Source organism: Stegodyphus dumicola, chromosome 6 (assembly GCF_044657685.1).
Source record: "Stegodyphus dumicola isolate Sdum_Otavi_A_Nest chromosome 6, ASM4465768v1".
Classification (NCBI taxonomy): Eukaryota; Metazoa; Arthropoda; class Arachnida; order Araneae; family Eresidae; genus Stegodyphus; species Stegodyphus dumicola.
In genome coordinates this window covers 214,689,404-214,708,682 of record NC_140773.1, presented here as the reverse complement: position 1 = coordinate 214,708,682, position 19,279 = coordinate 214,689,404, and the positions used below count along the sequence as shown (strand labels likewise).

The following is a 19,279-nucleotide window of genomic DNA, read 5'->3' as shown; positions in this document are numbered from 1 at the left end:
TAGAAGCTATCAATTATAATCACTTTAATAGGCAAAATATTAATTTATTATTCGCAATTATTTTTCAACTCTTTGCGTAAATCTTCGTTACTAGTTAATCAAACTAACACCTTGCGTTTTTAGTGACTAGTCAAATTTGTTTCTATTTTCTGCTTCTGAGCAAAACAAAAACATACAAGAAATCACAATTAAACGCCAACAGATGGCAGCACCAGCTTAACCAGAATACCTTACTCTCAATTTGATCCTTCATTTCCTCCCCGGCGGGGGGTTATTCCCATGTTGAGTAATATTGTAAACATAGTTCTGATTTCCATCGGATTGTTGGACGATGAGGTTTCTCCTTCTTGTATTCGTTACAGTGTTTAATTCCTGATGCATCAAAGTAGTAATGCGGAAATGTTGTCTATTTTTTGTTTGTTATATATTGTTGTTTTATGATAACTCAGAGAATTTGAGTTTTAATATTAAAGACTTTTCCCCCGTAATATGTCCTAAGATTTATATTTTTAAGCTAATTATAATTTAATTAATTTTTTTGAAGCTTTATATTATTTAAGCTATATAATTTGTAAGCCATTTAAGCTATATAATTTGTACCTTTTTAAGGTATTTATATTTTTAAGCTAATTAATTTTATTATTTAAGCTAATTATATTAAGCTTTAAGCTTATTATATTATTGGACACTGAGAAAGCGAAGTTCTCGCTGATGCTGAAAACGTCAAAATCCTGAATGTTTCAGTGAATAATAAGATAGAGGCATTAAAAAATGAAGTGTTGTCTCATTTAAATTTTAATAAAAATGTTGCTCTTCACGGTATTTTACTGTAAATCTACTTGTAATTTTACTTTAAAAATTTGCCTTTGTAATATTACAAAGGGTAAAATATTTAAATAAATATATTTAAAATATACATACATATAATTAATCATCGTTTAAATTACTTTCAGTTGGATTTCCCCGGCTTCCAAAGTTAATTTATATTCCTTATACAAGAACCCGTGTGTAAAAAAATTCCGTTTGGTCTCTGACGCTTATTAAAAATGTATTATCATTGTCGGCTAAAACTTTCAAGTTTTAAAAACTCGCATTATGCAGAAAATGACGTTCAATTAAAAAAGCTCGATATATTTTTTTATATCTCAAAGAAACACCTCCTTGAGATGTTATTGTTTTTACTTTCAATAAAATCATGTCAGCGATAGGTAATAGAGGTTGTTGCAAATCGACGATAGATAAAAACTTTCTGTGATTTTTAAAGTTATGAAAATATATTGTTCAATAAAGCGTACGGCTGTAACGGCATAAGACAAATGTCAGGACCAGTAATTCGAAAGAACCCGGGTTCAGTGCAGGGAAAAAATATAAACAAATGAAAGAAGTAAGCAATAATAAATTTAAAAAAAAATGATATACTAAATCTTTAAGATCATAAAATATTTCATATTATTTTAAAATAATATAAATGAATATCATCACACTAGTTGATAAAGTAATAAACTAGGGTTTGGTGCTATACATAAATAAATAAAAACATTAATATAAAGCAATGTTCGGGACAGTCAGGATCAGGATTCTTCAAATTAAACTTTCATTTGTTATTTATGAAATATACAATAAAACTATTCCTGCTAGTTAATGACTAAACGTTTTGACAAAATGCACACTAAGGGATGTAGGTCCTTGTGGTCTTTAAGAACCGTTGATCTTTTCAAAGCAATATTTGACAGTGCCAGTTCCTCTTTTGCATTACGCTGGATAAAGCTTATTAATTTTAATAGTTTTAGTGCAGTAATAAAATTTTATATCATCGCTATTCATGTTGTTTGTTGTATAGATATGGTTCGGCTTACTCCGTTTTAATTTATTTTTAGTCCAAAGGGACTTTGCCCTTGAGGGACTATTGTTTTCGTTTTGAAATTTTGCGTTAAAATCTTTAAAAAGGTGTATCACTTATCAGACTGTTGTCACCAAATATTATCGCCCTGTATTATATTTGAAGAAATTGAATAATGAAGAACCTGCATAAATGTATGTATGTTTCTCGCATTGTGATAAAACAATGATACCTAGAGCCATCCAATTTAAAATGACATAATCTTACTGCGAATATGGGCACGTGGAAGACCAAATTTGAAATTTGTTTTATTATCGATTTCATACTTTGTAAAAGTTTAACGAATTTTTGATTAACAAACTTAAGGATTTCAAAACGAGCAATGGCAACGTTGTACAGAAAAAACATTTTTATCTTAATCGCCTGAGACTATGTATCGGAAATTCTAAAGATATGCTCAATTTAAAATTATTTTGCGATATTAGTCTTGAACTGAATTTGATGGTTTAAGTGCGATATAATAAACAAAGGCAACACACAAAATTAAAATTAAAAAGAAAGAAAGGAAGAAAAACACGCTCCTTTGGACGTAATTTAAAGTCTGAAACCTTTCAGATTTTTTAACATTTTGTGTGTTACCTTTATTTTTTATTTATTTATTTATTTATTTCAGCAGTTACTGCAACAAATGCAGTAAGTGCTGCATTAAAAGAAGAACACACTAACCAAAACCACAGCATTAATTTTTCTTCCTATTTGGCAGCATTCGAAAAATAAATACATTTGTATTTAGATATTTGAATCATCCTTTGATTGACACACCCCTACAAATCACTTCGCCAAAATCAGAATCTGTATGTTGGATCGCAGAAGCATCTTGTCACACCTCTAAGATCCGTGTGTCGTCGTTAATCTTACTTGGCCCTAAACCAACAATTTTAAAGTCAACAGCTGGAATTTTTTGTTCGTTGCACTCCTTGTCGCCTGCTGAACTTGAAGAATTACTTTGACGATAGCTTCAATCTGGGAATTTTTTCAGCAGTAGCTGCAGTATGTTTTGCAACCTATGTATTTAAGAAGTGAATCTTCATTTTCCATTTTTTCTCTTTTCTAAAGAATACGCTATTTTGTTTTATTAGCTTTCTCTTAAACAAGACTGAAAGAATAATAAGATAAAAAAACGTTATCCATAATACCTACGATTAAATAAATAAGGGATAAAAGGTGTATGCAAAACCTTTAGAAACGTTAGTTTGTGTAGTCACCATGCCAAAATCTCTGAACCCAACTTATTTCCTTAAGGATTTAGATTCCCTTAAACAGTTGTTAACGAAACATCGTTGCCTCAGCACAAAATTTCTTAAACTGTGGGTCGCGGGATCTGTAGCAGAGGGTCGCTAAAAATTTTAGCAGTTTTGATATTTCTTTAACCTATTATAATAATTTTACAATAACCAAAAATTTTTACACAATGTATCTGAAAATAGTTAAAGATAGGACAATACAGACTAAGGAAAAACAAAAACGTTTCCATTCATTCTTTTTATAATATAAACGTTCATTTTACTTGCTTTGCACGTGACGCTGCCATTTCGTCTGTTAAATTTTCAGATTATTCTATATCATAAAATTGGAAATTAAAGTTAATGACCTGAAACTGCAATTATATATTACAGTACAAGTGACACTCACGTGTGTGTCGGATTTGCGCAATGCTTATGGGGCCCCACAACATTTTCATAAATAATATGGGGTCCTGGGATTGCGAAAAAAATCTCAGTGATAAAAAGGAGTCGCGACAGAAAAAAGGCTTAAGAAACCTGCCTTAGCAAAATAATTTGGAAGATATAAAATAAATCAAATTTTTCGAGTTTATATCTGTTAAAACGTTTTAAAGATGGAATTTCATGAATTTTTCTAAGAGTACGAAGGCTTCTATTTATATTTCTGGCCTCGGCAACAGTAAGTATTGCTAGGCGACCGCAGACGATTCCAATCGAAAGTTGGATATTTTTAACCATAACTTCATCAGAACGTTTTGCCATTTTAGCATGATTTGTGTTGTTTACAGTAAATTGAAATATTCATCTCGGGGGGGGATGAAATTGACTAGTGAACATTTTCGTGCGATTATTTTTGATAACTTTCGACGTGGATTATCAAGACAAGATTGCTTCGATAGACTTAATTCTTTATACAGCGATAGAGAACCATCCAAAGCACTGTAAAAAACTGGTATAACGAATTCAACTGCGGTCGACGTTCGCTGCAGGACAAATTCCGTGAATGTCGTCCAAAATCGGCTGTTGTGCCAGAAAATATCGATTTTGTGCTTGAACTGATAAAGCAATATCGTCATGTGACATACCGTGAGTTGAGGCATCTTTTGGGCATTAGTATGATAACCATCAATAATATATTAGCATTTGAACTTTTGGTCGTAAAAAATATTTGTTCGCATTGGATCCCGAATAATCTGGCATACGCTCAAAAGAAGGCTCTTGTCGATTGGTGCAAGGAAATGTTAGAAAAACACGTTCAAGGTGCATCAAAGACTGTGTATAACATCTACACTGGTGACGAATCATGGATCTATGCATATGAGCCCGAATCGAAACAGAGTCGACTGTATGGGTCTTCCAATAGGAGCCAAACCCAACAAAAATTGTTGGCGGAAAAACCACATTGAAGCAAATCTTTGTTTTTTCAGCACTACCGGTCATGTGGCAACAGTGGTGTTAGAGCAACGCAGAACGGTCCATTCCTAATAATAGAATACGACGATTTGTTTGACAGAAGTCACCAGAGTAATTCGCTAAAAGCAGAAGAGACGAATCACATTGTTCATCATGACAATGCAAGCTCTCGCACACCGGCTGAAACAAAGGGATTTTTGACGGGCCAAAGCATCTAATTGATAGGTCATCCGCCGTACAGTCCTGATTTGGCACCCAATGACTTTTTTATTCCGGAACATCAAAAATAAATTACGTGATCAGCGAAAGCGGTTGATGCATTCAAAACGCATGTTTAGGAGTTACCTTAATCGGAGTGGGAAAAATGCTTCGAAAATTGGTTCAAACGCATGCAAAAGTGTATTGATTTTCATGAAGAATATTTTGAAAAACAATAAAACCAATTTCGATCATAAACATTTGTTTTTCCATTATTAGGCTAGAAATATAAATAGCGTTTAGTTTTACAGATACATCAATATAGCTTTGAAATCCTCTAGAAATTATTCTTTTCAATAATAATTTTCATAATAATGGAAGGAAATAAAATTTATGTTCATGAAGTAAATTTATAACCAACTGGGAGCGTTTATCATGATTTCACGTTTAAAAGTTGTGATTTTTTATTTTTTGAAAGGAGATTTGGTTTTCTGTACGTGAAAGAAGATGAATGTTGATGAAATAAGTGGATGAAATGATTGTGTCACTGTAACTTTCCCCATATACATATTCAGTTAAGATTTACGAATTCAAAGAAAAAATTCTGTTTAAGTGAAGATGTCACTCAAAAACAACGTTAAATTGTATTCATAGCGGAAAATGGATATTTTCGTTGAAATATGGTACCCGGAATTTTTCGTGATTAGAATATTACTTCGTACAAGGAAGTAAAAATGAATGTTCTTCAAAATAAAAAATTTTATGAAATGGCGCATTAGTACATCAGTGAATGACGCATTAGTAGTTTTTACTTATTGCATCATTATTATTTATTATATCTCAGAAAAGTAATTAAAATGCTCTTTTTCTATGAAAGGGGTTAAAACAACCCTTTGTGTTTTCATTTGAAGAGAAGCTGTGTTCTCTTTAAATGATACAACGTGTTTCTCTCTCTTTTTTTCTTAATATACACTACTTTATGATATTCAGTGAAATTGCAATCCTAAGTAAGAGTTACCAGATCTGCCATAAATTCGGTGGATGAGTTTATGTTCGTCGTGCAGAATGCAAATGATTACAAATTCAGCTGCATATGCAGAATAGAACGCACGTAAATATTGGCAGACGTGGCATAAAACCAGACGCGGTGCATATTAAAGAGGCCATAAAAAGCAAATCCCGATTATAAGTCCAATTTCACGCTTTGCAATATCTACTCATTTCGAGGAAGAAATAGCTAGCATTCAATCAAGAACAAGTTTCTTCTTCACATATTCGGTCTTCATTCTGCAGTATCTGATATTTAGGTGGAAAAAACACATCTTTATGTCGTTGTTGTTGTTGTGACTAATCTCGCTTGTCGGATATAAGAGCAAGGCCACGAAATTCATCGTGACAAGGAAGCAAGATTGCGCCTATCGTTGGCAAAGGGCCTTGGGCACACTATACAGGTGACTTTACTTAGTTCCGCCCCCCCAACTTTGAAGGACAGCACTTTGGGGGGAACGGGTCCGGGGGGGTCTTGCACCCCTCTTCCCCTACCATCAACCTCTTGAGAAGACTTTTGGCTCGCCACATATTTAAAGTGCCCCCATGTCGCACAGATATTATACATTTATAAACACCCATGTCTTCTCTGGAATTCGAGCCCTGGCCCTTTGATATGGCAGTAGGCTACCCTAAGCGCTATCCCGTTTGGGCGGCACATAATTTTTTAAAAAATTCTGTTACCCTTATAAGGTATTTTCTCCCTCCTTTCCACATGCCTTTGTGCTGTAATTGGAAGCATACTCTACACGTACTCGAGAGGTCCAAGGTTCGAATCCTGGGGAAGACAATGCAGGTTTTTAACATCTCCAACTTCAAAAAACCCTAATGACTCTACACCCTTCAGAACAAAATTTTAGGAGAGTGCTCTTTGGTTTATCAAGAACTCCGTATTCCATAAAGAGTCTGTAACACACCTGTCTCTTCCTTTGCTTTTACGTAAGAATGTAGGATTTGTACATTAAATTTTAAATATTTTATTTTCACTTACAAATAATCAATGTATTTCGAAGCCGATTTAACAAATTCATTTATCTGAAGCGAAAAGGCATTTTATGCTACTATGTCTCTGCGCTAGAAATCGGTCAGTTTTCCTCTAGACCAGTATTTATAACCAAAGAATTCAAAAATTGAAATATTCGCTTACCAATTTAAGATTTTTTGAGTTTTCCCAATGATGGACCAGCATGAATCCAGAATAGACATTTGTTTAGCTATGCATACGTTATGAACAACGATAAAATGCATATTCTTTTAATGCTTTAGTTGTTACTTTAGTTATGCTGATATGTCTTACTAAATATATTCCGATTTTGATTAAGAAATCTGCTTTAATGCTTGAGAGGTAGAGAAGATAAAATCTGTTATATTATGCTACCCATTACGGGGAAGCACATGGTAGCTGATGTAGGAGGTATCAGCGCTCTACTCTGATCTACTCGAGAGCGCGGGATTTACAAATTCACACTTTTTACAAAAACGTTGAGTTTTGTGCAACTGCAAAACTGCTTTTATTTTCTTCGCGACAGTTCAGTACAGTACATCAACATACAAAACATTCATAATGATCCAAATATTATAACGAACAACTATGCTCCTGAACTGTAATTTTGTTCCAAGCAGATATATTTCTGCCTATCGCTGCTATTTTTCTGCATCGCGTATTTCTGTTTTAGAAAATTCTGGGAAGACTACTTTCGTGGTGGACTTTCTAATGAAAATTGGGTTCATAATCACGTAAGACATATATATAGATAGGATATAGAGTCATTGGTCAGGGCAAAGTGATAAATTAGTAGTGCTCTTGCCGAGATTCGGACACCGGGCCTCCCGATTGCTAGCCAAGCGTACTTCCAGTTATACCCCGCGATAAGATGGCAGATAATATTTTACACGGAAAAACATAAAAAATTAATTTAATCAGCTCTTTCAACCTCTAGAAGCGTAGCTTTGGACGAAGTACAACGTTAATGTACTGATTGTATTATTTTTCTTTCTCCTAAATGGTTAAATAGTTGTTCTTCAAGCTGTCATCGACTGAGTTGCTCAGGGTTCACCGTAGAGGGGATACGGATATTACACCCGCAAGAAGTTTTCATTTGATTTGGTTTATGTCATTACGGCAAAGCATTCGAGGGCTATCAGCCTAAGGAAAGCGATCCCTTTGGATTTTCTAAGGAGAACTGGCTCGTATGCAAGTTACACCACGAAAACGCCAACGCGCCAGCCCGTTCGGTGTTTCGAACCTCGAACTGAACTACCCAGTGTTCAGCGATTTTATCGCTCGGTCGCGGTGGGCCTCTAATCATTGTGCCTTTCATTGCGATGGGATAGTTAACATAGTATGAAATGTTAGAGTTCATGACTCTTAACAGATCTGAAAATTTACCTACATTTTGAGTTATAAAGAGAACTTGAATGCATAATTCTTATGATACTATTGTGTGTTATTTTATTCTTTATCGCAAGTATGCTAGTGGGATATAGCATGTAAGCGTATTCACAATGCTATTTTCGAACTCATTGGGTTCATCAGTGTCACAGGTTTTGGTTTTGGACACAATTCTAACAGGTTTCTAACTTGTTCATCTGCGTCTGTTTTTCATCTGAATATTTCAATCTCTTAAACTGTAAAGTTCATGAGGCCTTAAAGTCTGCTTTGTGACACTATAGTTACTGACGATTAAGTAATTTAGGAGAGTATCATTTAACTGCGACGTTTTTTTTTTTTTTTTTTTTTTTTTAATCATGCCATTTGATCAAATTCCGTTCTGTAAAATATTTTTTACTTTCTCAGCTAGAATACAATAAAAATAAAATTCCCATATGCCTGAACATATATCAGAAATGCTTTAAAATATTGAGGTTGTTTTTCCTTAGTAATGGCCTTTTTTCCCAGAAATACATGCACTAAGAAAGGCAATAAAGGACACTTTTACAAAGCTACATAAAATTTTCAGGAGGAAAGAAAGATCTGCCCTACTTTTTAATTGCAAACAATGGAGGAGATTCCCATTTAATTTTATGTGCTCTCCGGGAAGTTTCTCTTCCGATGTCATCCATCCTCGGCAGGGAATCGAATGTCTCATTCGAAAGGGTGGGAATCAACGGCAGGAAATGAGTTACCAAGGGTGTGGTCGTGAAGCATATAACATTATGGGCATCACGTGATTCCGAAGAGACAGAGAGAGGACAGCATCCTGGAGCAAACTACGTCCAGGAAAACTTCTTCTGTTCCTGGCTAACATATGGGCAACAAAGTGGTGACTTTTACGGAAGAGCAACTCGAAGATTACCAAGTAAGATTTTTTTGCATTTTGTTATCCATGTAAACCTTGAAACTAGGTTGTCTAAACTATATATAAAATCGTAGATGTGATTTATGAGTTAAATATTCGCAACTAGATTTTTAAAATCTTAAAAGAACCGTTTTTGAATATAAGTCAGACTCGAAATGAAATTTTAATTCTCAAAGGATTAGTAATTAAGCACTCTAAAATAATAAAAAAATCATAAACATTTTCTACAAATAAAATTTTTATTGAGAAAATTCAAGCAAATCATATTGCTGTCTATTTTGGGGAGTTTTCTGCTAAACTGCAATTTACTTATCCTCCAGAAAGTTGTCGGAATTTTTTAAAAGCATTTATTCCTTAATCAAAATAATTTGTTTCCAAGATCTTTGGGGGAATTTTATTCGTTTATCCTCTAATTTCAGTTGCAAATACTTCCTAAATTATTAAAAAAAAAAAAAAAAAAAAAAAAAAAAAAAAAAAAAAGAGCTGAGTTAGATTAGATAGTTAATGATGATTAGTTAGTAATTTGATTAGATTAACTTTTAATTAAAATCATTGAACTGAATTAGCTGTCCTTCACATATAATAAGCTATGAAACTCAATTCCTTTGTTGATGAATTATGTTTCAGAAATTTTCTTTGATTATTTTTAAAGATCATCTTTTAAAAAAAATCACTCTTTATCTTTTAGATAAATTTTTTTAAATATAAATTATCACTATTTATCTTTTCCGATAAAACTTTTTAAAATAAATGATCACTATTCCTCTTTTCAGATAAAAACTTTTTATTATCTTTTTAAATTTAAATAGGAATTCAGGAAGCAGAAAAAAATTAAATTCATTGAATCATTAAGTAATATTGCTTCAGATACAGAAACATCGAAACTTATATTGTGTATTAAAATTTAATTTAAATGCAAGCATAATATTTAAAAAATAATAATAGAATAATAAGAATTAAAAAAAATTAAAGTAATAATAATAGTAATTTAAAAAATATTAATAATGAAATACAATCAATAAGCAGAGTTTCGGAAGTTGAATAATTAAAAGTAGTTTTTATTAAAAGAATTCCACAAGTTTTGCAGTTTAGTTTATTTCTGTATTTTGCTTTAAAAGAACGTACAAACAGATGCAACTTTTATGAATTATTTTAATAGTTCAGTCACTATACAGTTCCAGTTTTAAAAATTTTTCCTTGATAGAAATCATTTTGAAGCAATTCGGTGTATTTAATGCGTTTTTTATCTTAGCAATCAACAATCGCTAAACATTTATGCACTTATGCAAGTTAGAAGAAAGTGGTAGTAAACTTCGATGGTAAGAAGCAGGTATATTAAAATTCTGGAATATCAAGAGTTTTTTTTTTTTTTTTTTTTTTTTTTTTTTGTTTTTTTGATTGTTAATAAAATGAAGATAATTTTTTCTATAGTAAACCTAACATTATGTTGTTACTTCACAGGACTGTACATTTTTTACGAGGAAGGAAATTTTAAGGTAAGTTAAAATAATTAGATAATTTTTACTATATAGCATATACATTTGTCAAAGAAAAATGCAAGACAATTTAATCACTTCATACTGTTGCTTTGGGTTGGTGAATTTGATGATAACGCTTGATGAAGAATAAAACACAATTTATTCGCCAGTATTACACATGACAGTTCAAAAGACACGTTTACAGTCGTCGAAAAACTACGATAAACGCGCTGAAACAATCAGCAGCGCAGCCTTGAGGCTACAGCGCTGAAGGCAACTTCACGGCAGAGCACTAAAGTACAGCTCCGGACTCGGTTCGGTCGCTCTCAAGCTAATCTCCGAATTCAAGACACACTACTACTCTGCGTACAGAGAGGTTATATATACCTTTAACCTACCTTCGAGAATATTCTCAGGAAAATTGCTAAGAATATTCTAGTTCCGTTTACGGCAAATCTCCTATTTTGCCACCAAATGGGTGATTTCGCGCCAAGTCTGACAACCCTGCCACTTTCTGGAAACCCTAACCCCTCTTTGAAGAGGAAGCTATCTTACTGCAGCTGGGCTTTTCGTAACAATATCGATGCTATGAATGGGAAAAGAAGACATGGTTCATTTTCAGATACCAGCACTAGTTAGGCAATTTTTTGCAAAATATTTATTTGGCGATATTCGGTCAGATGTGTTAATTGCTTCAATGTTTAAAGAGCAAATTGAGCTGCAATAACATTTATGTCACCAACATTTGCCAAAATCAAGCTGGTACCCTCAGTTAAAGGTAAACCAAAAAAGCATACAAATTCATTGGACAGCAAGACAGATATTATCACAAAGTTATCATACAGAGTTTAAGCACTTAACCGCTGAGACAGCTGAAGCACTTTTTTAACGTTACAAAATTGAAGAATTTAAGATCTCTGGTAAAATGCTTTTTTGGGGGGATTAAAATAGTTGACTACTAGCTTGCTGTTTAAGGCCATGCAGATTAGTTCTAAAAATATGCAGTATTGATTGAAAGTAGAGATTTAGAAGACATCCATCATCAGACTGAGGGCAAAAGAATTTAAGTATTTTAAACTCCGTTTTCTAAGCTTCATCGTGCCATTCGGTTACAGCTTTAAACATATTTACTATTAAGACACAATAACACGCCGAACAAATACTAATTCAGAAGTCAAACAACAAAAACCAGCGTTATATTCACAAAATTTTCACAGGACTAGTTTCGATGGTTTTACCGAACCATCATCTTCAGCTGCAAAACCGCAAATGAACAAGATAGGAAATAATGATTAGATAAGATAAGGAAGCCTGGACAAGAATAAGCAAGTGGCGCCATCTGTTGGCGAAACCAGAACTAAAACATAATTTCTCTAAAAGCCGAAGGCAAATTTGGATTGGAATTAGGATCGTTAACTAGAACAGAAAGATTTTTATGAATGTGAAATGCCTCTAGAAAATCCAGTTCTCCAATGGAAGATGTTTTTTGAATAATTTTGGCAGCAGAAAAATTGAAAGTGTGATTTTCGGACCAACAATGTTGAGCAACAGAAGACTTCTGTGTTTCCTTTTTTCTAACATATGCCTCATGTTCTTTGACGCGAAATTTTAAGGCTCTCTTAGTTTGGCCAATGTAAATTAAACCACACTGGCAAGGAATCCTATAAATACCCCAGGAATTCATATCCGGAATGGGGTCCTTGAGTATAGAAGTTGGAATTTTATTGATGGGAGAATAAACAACTCGAAAGTTAAATTTCTGCAAAATATGTGCAACTTTATAGCTAATTGATGGAAAGAAGGGAATGACAACAGAATTTTTATAATCTCCTAAAATAAGAGTGTGGCTTTTAGTGTGTTGAGATGAGAATTTTTTAACTGCTTGATTAATAATGTTGGGTGAAAAGCCCCTGTCAATAGCTATTGCTTTTAAATAATTTAGTTCTTCGTCAAGGGCTAGTTTGGAGGAGCAAACTTGAAGAGCACGGAAAACATAGGAATAAAATGAAGCTAACTTTTGTTTAGTCGGATGACATGATTTAAAGTGTGGTGGAAGGCAAACCGATGAAGGTTTACGGTAAACTGTAGAACTGAAGTTGGATGTGTTACGTGTGACCAGAATGTCGAGAAACGGAAGAGAATTGCAAGTCTCAAGTTCAAAAGTGAACTGAATAGCAGGATCAATAGAATTCATTGTTGAAAGAACTTTATTTAAATCATCTTTATTACCTTCAAACAGGATAAAAGTATCGTCTACGTAGCGGAACCATGCCGGGAAGTTTAAAGTTTCAAACAATTTTGATTCATAATAATGCATGTAGATATCAGCCAGGATGGGACTGAGGGGGCTTCCCATGGCTAATCCCTCAGTTTGCTTGTAATATTTATTTTGGAAAACAAAATGTGTTTGTTTCAAACAGAGTTGAGTGAGAGAAATTAGCTCATCAATTTCGATGCAAGAGAAATGAAATTCACGAAGTCTGGTTTCTAGACATCTTAATGCACCCTCCACTGGGACATTGGTGAATAATGATTTTACATCAAAAGAAACCATGAGTAAATTACTAGGAGAAATGTTTTTAACCTTTTTTACAAACTCTATTGAATTTTTTATGGTGTAAATGTTATTGTCTAATAGAGTGGAAAATCTAGAAACTAAATATTTAGCTAATGGATACGAGGCAGTACCTAAATTTGATACAATAGGGCGGAAAGGAATACCACTTTTATGAATTTTGGGAAGAGCATATAATCTGGCACAATTCGCAACAGGTGGGATAAGCGAATGTTTTAAGTTGCTTGAAATGATTTGCGAAGATTTGATCGCAGTTTTTATTTTGCCATGACGACAAATCCATGTCGTCTTATCCATGACGACTATCTGGCAGGTGGCCAGATAGTCGTCATGGATAAGAACACTTACATCGATGGTGTCACTAAACTCTTAAACGAAGGACCATATAATCCGATCCCTAAAGATCCTTCACCTTCGGACTTATCCAAAATAAAAACTGCGATCAAATCTTCGCAAATCATTTCAAGCAACTTAAAACATTTGCTTATCCTACCTGTTGCGAATTGTGCCAGATTATATGCTCTTCCCAAAATTCATAAAAGTGGTATTCCTTTCCGCCCTATTGTATCAAATTTAGGTACTGCCTCGTATCCATTAGCTAAATATTTAGTTTCTAGAGTTTGTAAAAAAGGTTAAAAACATTTCTCCTAGTAATTTACTCATGGTTTCTTTTGATGTAAAATCATTATTCACCAATGTCCCAGTGGAGGGTGCATTAAGATGTCTAGAAACCAGACTTCGTGAATTTCATTTCTCTTGCATCGAAATTGATGAGCTAATTTCTCTCACTCAACTCTGTTTGAAACAAACACAGTTTGTTTTCCAAAATAAATATTACAAGCAAACTGAGGGATTAGCCATGGGAAGCCCCCTCAGTCCCATCCTGGCTGATATCTACATGCATTATTATGAATCAAAATTGTTTGAAACTTTAAACTTCCCGGCATGGTTCCGCTACGTAGACGATACTTTTATCCTGTTTGAAGGTAATAAAGATGATTTAAATAAAGTTCTTTCAACAATGAATTCTATTGATCCTGCTATTCAGTTCACTTTTGAACTTGAGACTTGCAATTCTCTTCCGTTTCTCGACATTCTGGTCACACGTAACACATCCAACTTCAGTTCTACAGTTTACCGTAAACCTTCATCGGTTTGCCTTCCACCACACTTTAAATCATGTCATCCGACTAAACAAAAGTTAGCTTCATTTTATTCCTATGTTTTCCGTGCTCTTCAAGTTTGCTCCTCCAAACTAGCCCTTGACGAAGAACTAAATTATTTAAAAGCAATAGCTATTGACAGGGGCTTTTCACCCAACATTATTAATCAAGCAGTTAAAAAATTCTCATCTCAACACACTAAAAGCCACACTCTTATTTTAGGAGATTATAAAAATTCTGTTGTCATTCCCTTCTTTCCATCAATTAGCTATAAAGTTGCACATATTTTGCAGAAATTTAACTTTCGAGTTGTTTATTCTCCCATCAATAAAATTCCAACTTCTATACTCAAGGACCCCATTCCGGATATGAATTCCTGGGGTATTTATAGGATTCCTTGCCAGTGTGGTTTAATTTACATTGGCCAAACTAAGAGAGCCTTAAAATTTCGCGTCAAAGAACATGAGGCATATGTTAGAAAAAAGGAAACACAGAAGTCTTCTGTTGCTCAACATTGTTGGTCCGAAAATCACACTTTCAATTTTTCTGCTGCCAAAATTATTCAAAAAACATCTTCCATTGGAGAACTGGATTTTCTAGAGGCATTTCACATTCATAAAAATCTTTCTGTTCTAGTTAACGATCCTAATTCCAATCCAAATTTGCCTTCGGCTTTTAGAGAAATTATGTTTTAGTTCTGGTTTCGCCAACAGATGGCGCCACTTGCTTATTCTTGTCCAGGCTTCCTTATCTTATCTAATCATTATTTCCTATCTTGTTCATTTGCGGTTTTGCAGCTGAAGATGATGGTTCGGTAAAACCATCGAAACTAGTCCTGTGAAAATTTTGTGAATATAACGCTGGTTTTTGTTGTTTGACTTCTGAATTCATATTTACTATGTTTTGCCTTTCAATATACTCTTAAATATCTGCGATTTACTATGCCTTTGGTAGTTTCATTAACTTGTAAAGCATAGTGTATTAAAAAAATTCGCGGATAAAGCTTGTTATGTGCATGAAACTGGCTGTCGGAGAGCGTTAACATATTTCTCTATAGACGAAATATGAAGTGGCATAACCCGGGATGACAAAGTTCCTGTTATACTGCAAACAGAACTAGCCTTCGGCTTAGTACAGCATAATTTGAAATTATCCGAACTCAGACTATCCGAATCGCTTTCAGAATTTCAGAGTTTTTCAGAATCAACTGAAGAAGAAGAAGAAAAGGAGGAAAAAGAAAGAGAAGCTCAAGAAAAGGAAAGTGAAGAGGTAGGAGACGATGAGGATGACGTGTCACTTCGGGAATTAAGAAACATTCTTTTCAAAATTACTGAATGTTCAAAAGTTAGCGCTGAGGATACAGCAGAATGAATGGTATGTGATTCGGCAGAACCTGAGTTTCAGATTCTAAATGATGATGAACTTATTGAAAGTGTGAGAGAAGAAAGTGTCGAGGAAGAAGATGACCTTAATGTCGAAATTGAAGCAGAAACGGGACCATCAGTTCGTGAAGCGTTTGCCGGCCTTGAAACTGCGTTGAAGTGTCAGCTTGAGTGTGATTTTGGGCTTGGCTGCCTAAAAACGGATGCGCCACCTGGCTGCTTAAAAACGGATGAAGACAGGTGACTGTATGCAGACCGTTTCTTCGGGAAAAATTTTGGATTTTCCGAATTTGAATTGATTATCCGAATGGGGTCCGGTCGCAATTGATTCGGATAATTGGAGTTCTACTGTATCTCATTTTGAGCCTAAGGTATTGATCAAAGAAGCCTCGGTGTTCGACGGTGGTTTAGAAATATCTGAGGAACAGTTCACATTCTGAGACGTGTACCAGCCAATCGAAAGTCAAGATCATATTCTTTTCTTCGATGACTTGAACATCATTCGTAATGGAATTAGTGCCAACGGAGTCCGGTGCTATTGCTGCGTATATTATGCACAAACGTTTGTTAATTTGGATGACAAAGTCGGAAAGAAACGGCAACAGAAACAGAAAACTGAATGGACTTAGCTATGATAACGTTTCCAATCACACAGTTTGTCAGTTAAGGAATTCATAATAGAAACAGACACGTTCTTTCGGTCTTATCTATTATTAAATTAATAGCTGAAGAACCCGGCTTTGCTCGGGCTTTTGCAGAGTGAAGAGGCTTCATTTGAGGAAAGGACTCAAGGGAACTTTTTCCAAAATCTCAAGTAGACTGTAATTTTCCTCTCATTCTGATCCGATGTGAATTGTGAAAAATTTTACTAAGCTCAAATAAAACAGTCGAACAAAACTGAAATAATACGGCTCTGTATAACGGTTTTAAAAAGAACTGGTACTTGCTTTGTTATTGATTGTGTCTTTTTTCGGATATAAGCTTTCGGAAAATCACCATCACTTTAGCCAATTTCTTCATCGTTATCAAAACATTCATGAAAAACTAATATGAGCACAATTAGATTCTATTTTAAAGGTTCTACATTGTTCTGGAAAGTTCTGTATTATTCTAAAGAGTAAACGAACACGGAGCCATCTAAAAGTTTTAATAAAAACTTTAGGTACTTTTTGAGAGCAGGAGAGATGAAAAATGAGCAATGCCCTCGCCGAGACTCGAACCTCTCGAACCTCTCGAATACGCGCCGAGTGTGCTGACCACCACGCCACGAAAGCATGTTAAGAAGGCGGGAGAAATATCTTACATACTCACCCTTTTAAAGGGCGACTGGGGATTAAAGGACCCAGTCGCCAAATCCTGGTGGTGGAGAATCATCATCCATCTTTTTCTTAGTTCGGGCGCCACTGAAGAGACATTAGCTTATTTTGAAGCAGAAGAGATGAAAAATGAGAAATGCCCTTGGCGAGACTCAAACCACGGACCTCTTGAATACGCGCCGCGTGTGCTGACCACTACACCACGAAGGCGTGCTAAGACGGCGGGAGAAATACCTTATAAACTGATAGCAGGAACGCAACAACGGCGATCTGAACTTAAAATGAGTGACGCGATTTCAAAACTGAAACTGTGCAGAAATAATAACTTTTTTTTTTTTTTTTTAAACTATAAATTCTTTCCTTGACTTCCACTGATAGCGAGAACATAGACGTTCTTTGGCAAACTTTTCGAAAACTTTCTGTAGAGTTTACAGCTTATTCTGGTTCTGTGTACGTTACAGGTATTTCCTTCATAAATGTTCGCAATTCTGTAACTATAGAAGACTTCTGTGAACTTCGTTTTTTTTTTATCATTATTTTATATACAGTGTAGACGAAGTGTTTATTTAAAGCATTAATTTGATTTTAAGCATTTGCGCAACAAAATTTTAGTCAAATTCTACCTTCTCTACACTTTTTTTTTAAAGAATAACTTATTTATCATATTTAAAATATATTATATGCGCTTTGTTTTATTATTAGTGATTTAAAAAATCCAAGTTTATCGTCTGCGGAAGTGCAAATGCATATTATAATTTTGTTTCTTAAAATCTGCAGTGAAGGCATTCACTAAAGTTCAGGGTTAAGAAAAAAAAAAAAAGCATTTTGAAACACATGGCACGCCATTTATAACGCCTTTTCAGTTAGATGTAAAAACAGCGTTAAATTGTGTTTTTAGTAGTTAAAAATATAATTTTAAAAAAAGACTTGAAAAGCGTTTATATGATGGCTGGAATCTACAGTCCGCCTCCTCAGGAAGATGAGATGATTTATATACGATTCCAAACTCCAAACTCGTTTTGCTTACTTGCAAAAGTTGACATAAATCAAATGTAGCTGCGTTTACCACAGAGAACAAAGAATATCATTTCCGCGTTGCGCAATAAGACACAAAGCTTAAAAAAGCTGACTAGTACTACGATAGAAAAAACTTAACTGTTATTTATTGACAAAATTAAAAACAAGTTGTAGTAAAGCATTATCGAACATAAAATGTTATGTTGCATGTTTATCAGCTAACTAACCTCGAAATTAAGGTTTGTGGATGTCTCTTTAAATAATCACTATGGTTGAGTAAAAAGAAATCAAGATTTATTTCAATTAGTAAAATCCTACAGCAGAATTAATTGCTGTTGTAGATAACGCGAATATGAGGCAAATTCTTCTAAGTATACGAGAAATATCGGTAATTATCGTTATTACTCATTTAGTAAACTCTAAAACGCGATTCAGGCAATTCTTTAAATAGCATCTCTCTGAAGCACTCAGAGCTAATAAACAACCGGTTCTATCTAGTTCTTTAATGAAAAATATAAAGTTAAACAAGAAAATGAATATTATAAATAATGCTGATATAAATCAGGTACTGACTAATAATCATGGGCGTTTCCAGGCTTATTTTAATCCGTTCCATCTACAGAATAATGATAAATGCTTAATTTGTGATAAGTTTGGGGACGCCAGGCACTTCGTCGATGAATGTACGCTTATCCGGAGTGCAAGAGAGAAATATAGAAAGAAGATTTTAAAAGGAACTATTCAAATTTGAAAGTTTTTGTAGAGACAATAATGAAGATTATAAATACTAACAGAGTTGGAATTCGGCACTGAGACTCAGATTTTGGACTTTATGTGTTTTTTTTTTCTTCTTTATTCTTTTTTCTAGCCAGTCCCATTTTTTGATTATACGGCCGGCTTGTGCCGACTAGGAAGATTGGGGCTGTGCCCTTATAATAATAATAATAATAATATGGGTTTAGTATGGTCTTTTGGAAGCTTCGAGTAAAATTTCTCCTAGGGCTTCGAAAACGCGTTTTCACGTAACTTCCAGAAAGTCGACAAGTTTGATATATCACCAAATGTCATTAACATAGCAACAGTTTTGTTTTCACAGTCCATCAAGTTTTGTTCACTCGATGGTTTTAAAGTTATAAGGGGTCTAAGCCGAACTTGAATATCTACATGTCATAGCAGCCCCACATACAAAATTTCAACGTTCTGAGGTTATTCTTTTTTGAGTTATGCGAAATACATACATACGTACAGACGCCATGAAAAAATCTCTT

At 34.2% G+C, this 19,279-nt stretch overlaps 1 protein-coding gene across 1 annotated transcript in view; it reads left to right on the top strand.

Annotated features, from left to right (window-relative positions):
- Positions 1-8,950: 8,950 nt before the first annotated feature.
- The window catches only part of Cib2 (Calcium and integrin binding family member 2), an 80,896-nt gene continuing 70,567 nt past the window's right edge, over positions 8,951-19,279 (top strand). The window contains exons 1-2 of the mRNA XM_035363809.2: positions 8,951-9,080; positions 10,542-10,576. Coding sequence (XP_035219700.1) covers positions 9,030-9,080; positions 10,542-10,576 — 86 coding nt within the window. The 5' untranslated portion in view covers positions 8,951-9,029. The remainder of the gene's footprint in view (positions 9,081-10,541; positions 10,577-19,279) is intronic.